General features: G+C 45.9%; 1 protein-coding gene across 1 annotated transcript; it reads right to left on the reverse strand.

Annotated features, from left to right (window-relative positions):
• Positions 1 to 226: 226 nt before the first annotated feature.
• LOC102435023 (ATP-dependent RNA helicase DDX18-like) lies at positions 227 to 4,633 on the reverse strand. The gene is made up of 3 exons (XM_006109529.3): positions 4,484 to 4,633; positions 2,340 to 2,717; positions 227 to 411 (listed from the first exon to the last, which is right to left on the reverse strand). The coding sequence occupies exons 1-3, from the start codon at positions 4,566 to 4,568 to the stop codon at positions 242 to 244; spliced, it is 633 nt and encodes a 210-aa protein (XP_006109591.2). The 5' UTR covers positions 4,569 to 4,633; the 3' UTR covers positions 227 to 241.
• Positions 4,634 to 5,393: the final 760 nt, after the last annotated feature.

Genomic DNA, 5,393 nt, shown 5'->3' on the forward strand with positions numbered 1-5,393 from the left:
ACATGGAATGAGCTTTAGAAAATGATAAACCAAAGGAACAAAGGACCCCAGAAGCTGTTGGGGTGCATTATTAAAACACTGTCAGGAATAAAGGAAAGACCAGAGAAAGAACAAAAACTAAGGCACAATATGGAAGATAAAAGCTGCACTTAAGATATTAACCATTTCTTGTCAGTATTTACTTCTCCCAGGCACAAGTCACAACTTACTTCACACCTTATAATCGGGAGAGGCGCGCATTTTAAAGATCCGGGGAACGTGCCGGGTTACCTGTCAGTCCCAGGGGCAGGCTGGGCACCTCGCTCTCCTCTTCCCCATCGCCTGGCTTTCCCACACTGGTTTCGGTTTCTTCAGGGGCCTGGCCACCTTCCTCTGGCTCCACTTTGTCTTCAGTTTTTGCTTTTTTGGTATCTTTGGTTTTAAAGAACAAACCCCCCCATTTTATTTTCTTCAAATAAAAATAGCAAACAAGATCACAAAATAAAAGATGTGTGACACAAAAAGGTCTATTTTCAAAAGCTTAACATTTCCAGCTTTAATTTGCTAAGGAATGTCTCTTTCATAAAGATTTGGTTATATTTATTTAAGAGCCTAGGGGGACATGCAGATTTGCCAACAAAATTTTGTATTTTAGGATTCTTAATGTATTATAGCATCTTCAGTAATCAGCTTTTAAAAAGCTAAACCATTTAAGTATTGTAACTACACCAGGTTCTATATACTTCACTGAGTTTTCAGTCTCTATAAAAGCTAATTTTGTTGAAAGATGAAGAGAAATACCAAAGGCTCATGTCACTGAAGACAGACTACAAAGCAGGGCAACATCCACTCAGCTGGTGGCAGACACTGGCCGTCCTTGAACCTAAGTGGTGAGGGACCGAAAGAAAGGCCCCCGGCTCTTCACTTCTCTACCCCCACGTTCACCATGTTCTTCAATGTTCCTCTGGGTCACGTGGGTTAGCTACCACGCTGGGCTTCTGTCGATTTATGGTGGTTCGTGAGGCTAGTTAGAGCAGAAGGACCCCGACCACAACTCAGGACTCTTGTAGCCCAGGACTGGCCTCTTCCCGAGACTTTACTACCATCTTTGTGGGAAATGGCCAGCTCTGCGGGACCCACACGTTCGAAAGCCATGGATATCACCAGCCGGTCTTCATGACTGATCACTTCTGTTTTCCTTAAGACAGTTCTTAAAGTTTACTCATCGAGTTAAAACCCCCAGCCCTGCAATTCAGTGACTGAGAAGAGAAATAAATCGCTGTCTTAAGCAACTTAGAAAAAGAATCCTAAAGAGGCTAATGATTTTAGAATCGCATTACAGTCACTTTAAATAAAAATGGTAATGTTTTATCTTCATGCTTTTTTCTATCTGGTTTCACTATTTAAGCAATTTCTCAAAACCTACAAATGTGCTCGTCTGTAGGCAGCATGAAGACAGCTGTGCACGTTTAGAAAAGTTCAAAGCTCCTTTCTAAATGAAAGCTTTATTTCAGACAAGACAAATAGTAAATTCTAACCTAGGTGCTGGCAAAACTTTTTCTTGAAGGGCCAGATAGTAAACATGTTAGGTTTTGCAGACCACATGGTCTGTCACCATGAAGACCAAGTAGACAGTGGGTATTGCAGCATTCATAAAGCTTTTCTCACAACAATGGCAGAAGGCTGAATAGCTGCGCTTCTACCCTCCCCTGAAGTCTCAGCTAGCTCGCATCTCAATGCAATGCCTCTCACCTAAGCTTCCCCACATCCCATCACCTCCCTAAAGAAAACGGCACTTCCCCCAACACTGCCCTGGTCGTTACACTCCCTTGGAAGTTAATGTTCCATTTACTCAGAAGTTTCCTAACTGCTATCTGTACACTTTGCACATCCAAATGATCACCAACTCTTTTTTTCAGAAGGGAGGAATTTATGGTAGGAAAAGGAATGGGGCAAAAGAGAGGTAAGTGAAAAGAATCATTCATGCAAAGGCCAGAAAAGTAGATTCTAGTACCAGTAATTCCACAGCTGTGTGCAAGCAGGTAACCCTAAAATATGATGCCACAGTATGTTCTATCAGCAGCGGAAGAGCAAATGTCTAGACATCTAAGGAGATTCTTCTTTAAGTGAGGTCTTATGCAAGGCTGTTAGGGAACGTACAGGCATGACAAATATTTTGAGAAAAGTTAAAGTGTAAGCCCTCTCCCCAATGTTTCCTTGAGCTCGTAGGGTAGTTTCTGGAAACTAGTGAGTATCAGGGGTCCTTGCATGTCACGTGGGCACAATAATAAAGAAAGGAGAATGATAACTAACGGAAAACAGTTTAAATGGATTCAAATCAAAGAAAATGAAGAACTTACCAGGCCCAGCATTATCCACCATTTTTCTCTTTTTCTTTTTCTTCTTCTTCTTAGATTCTGAACTGGGAGAGTGCACTGCTGCTTCCCCGTTGGTTAATACGGTAGATTTCTTGGAGGACTTTTTAACTTTTACATTTTCCACTGTTTCTTTAGATACATCTCCATTTTGGGCTTCTGTCAGGCCCTTATTCACAGACGGCTTTAGGGATTTTTTAACTTTTCCACCTCCCACTGTTTCTTTACATGTATCTCCATTTGGGGCTTCGGACAAGCCCACATTCATGGACTGTTTCAGGGATTTTTTAATTTTTCCACTTGCTACGGTTTCTTGAGGCACATCTTCATCTTGAGTTTCTGACAGGCTCACATCCCAGGCCCCTGTTTAAAACAGAACACACTGTGTCAAAGAAGGGGAGGTTCACTCAGAAACAGCTGGACTCTCAAATGAGAAATTCCATGGCGTCCAGAACTGAAATGATTTAGCTTTTGCTTCCCTTTCATATACGGTTAAGTCCTCACTTAATGTCAATGGTAAGTTCCCATGGCATCTCATTAACATTACAATGAACGATACTGAACAGGACGACACTATTCGAGGACCTGCTATATGTCATTAAAACCACTTCACCCAGGCCAGTGTGGCTGGTCCCACACACCCAGAGGTTGCTGGTTCCATCCCAGGTCAGGGCACAAGGCCTGGTGGGGGCTTGCCCACCCCCCGCCCCAGTAGGGGGCCTGCAGGTAGCAGCCAATCAACGTTACGCTCTCACATAGATGTTTCTCTCTTCTCCCTTTCTCTCTAAAAGTCAATAAACTATATTCTTTAAAACACTTGCAATTTTGTGGTGTTGCAAATAAATTCCTCTTAAGGAAAAACGCTGGAAAAAGGAAAGCTGCACTTCTTAATTTCAGAAAACCATCTCTGTCAAGAGTTAAAAGTTTGGAATAAGAAAACTTTAAGAGGTTAAATTTTTAAACAGCTGGGGTGAGACAATGGTAGCTACAAACTATGCATTTTAATATAGACATTAATAATATATGACTAACAGGCATATTAAAAACAACTTACATGTTATTCACACAACTACTGCTTCTCATATAAATACAACTTCAAAACACCCTGAACTTTCCTAGATGTTAGTGAACTGGAAATTGTTGATGAAACCACTCATTTGTCCCAATAGTTATACATAAATAGCTGAAAATGTCTTTCCAAAAGCTCCCATGTTTATGTATAAAAAAAGATTACACCGTCTTTTATTGTAATCAATACCTTTACCGGAAAGTAGTTAGTAATGCTGTACTAGTCTAAGAATTGGAAATATAAGGGAACTTCTAAAACCCACAACGCTTGCTCCTCCAGGATTTCTTCCAATCAGCTAATCTCTGTTGAAAACCAATTGGGGTGAAACACTGGACCTCAAAAATCGCCTTCGCAGGTTTCCATCTTATTACTCAGGACCCCGAAAGCTTAACCTGAACAGCTTAAGACCTCCGGCTCACCGGCAGAGGGTAGGGCTGCAAACGAGGTAGGCCAGCAAGGTGACATGCAGGTAGGACCCCTTTGTATGTATTTCTGTGCAAGATGCAAACACGCAGGCATTTATAAACTCGGGCTGGAAGTGCTGGAGCACAGGGTGGAGGCTTTGCATCTGACCCCGAGCTGTCAGTGCGGAGTGCCACCGGAGGAGAGGCGGGGGAAGCCTTGCGGCAAGGGGACAGTGAGCTTCCTGTGAAGACACAGACACTAAGCTGGTGATGCAAAAGCAAGGTGCACGGAGGGAGTTGCACGTGTCTGCTCGGAAACGGGTGAGGTGGGGACCAGGTGGGACCCGCAGGCAGAGAGGGAGTCAGAATGGGGTGGGGGTGGAAAGGCTGGTCTGGCAGGAGGAACGCCTGGAGGCCTGGAAGGAAAGCCTGGGGGCTCCTGCCTTAAGTCAGCAGCAAGGGGAACCCGATGGCCAGCGAGCGTGCCAGGCAGACTGAGGCCCCGGGCGAGTGGGCGCCGGCTCGGGATCCCAGGCCGCCTCGCACACGTGCTGTAGGGACGCTGCCCGCCACGCCGGGGCCCGGGACACGCCAGGCGCGCCACGGCCACGCGGGGGCTCCAAGCGCCGCGGCGCCGCGAGGCCTGGACATCTCACCCTGCAGCTTTAGGTTCCTCTGCCGCAACTTGAGGTTCCGCTTCTCGATCTTCCTGCGCAGGAGCTTCATCGGCAGGTGAGCCATGTTGACGAAACGCTTCCCAGCGGCGCCGCAGCCCGGCTTCTGCGCGCTCCCGGGTGACGTTACTTCCTCTTCGTACGCACGTGAGCCGCGCGGCCAACAGGATATACGTCACAGGAAACGCTAGCGGCCTGTGGACCGAAAATGTGTCCCGGGTGGAAAGGCTTCCGGGCGCGTGCGCCGTGCTACACTTGGCGACCGGATTCCGTGCAGCGCCCCCTGGTGGGCTGGAGGCCCGCGCCTGCGGCGGGTTCGCATTGTGCCAGAGCTGGCAGGGCATCTAAGCGACTGGGAATCCGGGGGTGGGGGTGGGGGCATGGGTTGGTGTGTGTGTGTGTGCGCGCGCGCGTGCGTGTGTGTGTGTGTGTGTGTGTGTGTGAATTTGGGAAATTAAACAAAACCTAACTTTCACATAGGTTTTTTCCACGCTCCTTAGTGAGAAATACACCTTCCCTGGTTACATAAGTATAACATTTCTCAAAGCAACACCCTTACTCTTGTGTTTCATTCATATTTTTCTTTCCATTTCATTCATTCCATCATAAAGTACTCTATTCTGAGCCATTAAAAATTCACATTACTATGCCTTCAATTTCACAGCAGTATTACTGGGTTAGCTGCAGTTTGAATAACAGGTTTATAATGATAATTCCCCAACACTCACCCATGGACCCTGTAGGAGTCCAGAACATAAGTTGCAGTTTGGCTACCTAGTAGGCCTCTTATTTACTTTTATTTATCGTGTGTGTGTGTGTGTGTGTGTGTGTGTGTGTGTGTGTGTCGCGCAGAGAGGTGCATAGAGTGTTTAAAAATAGAGTTATCGCTATT

The sequence above is a fragment of the Myotis lucifugus genome, unplaced genomic scaffold, assembly GCF_000147115.1.
Source record: "Myotis lucifugus unplaced genomic scaffold, Myoluc2.0 scaffold_11030, whole genome shotgun sequence".
Classification (NCBI taxonomy): domain Eukaryota; kingdom Metazoa; phylum Chordata; class Mammalia; order Chiroptera; family Vespertilionidae; genus Myotis; species Myotis lucifugus.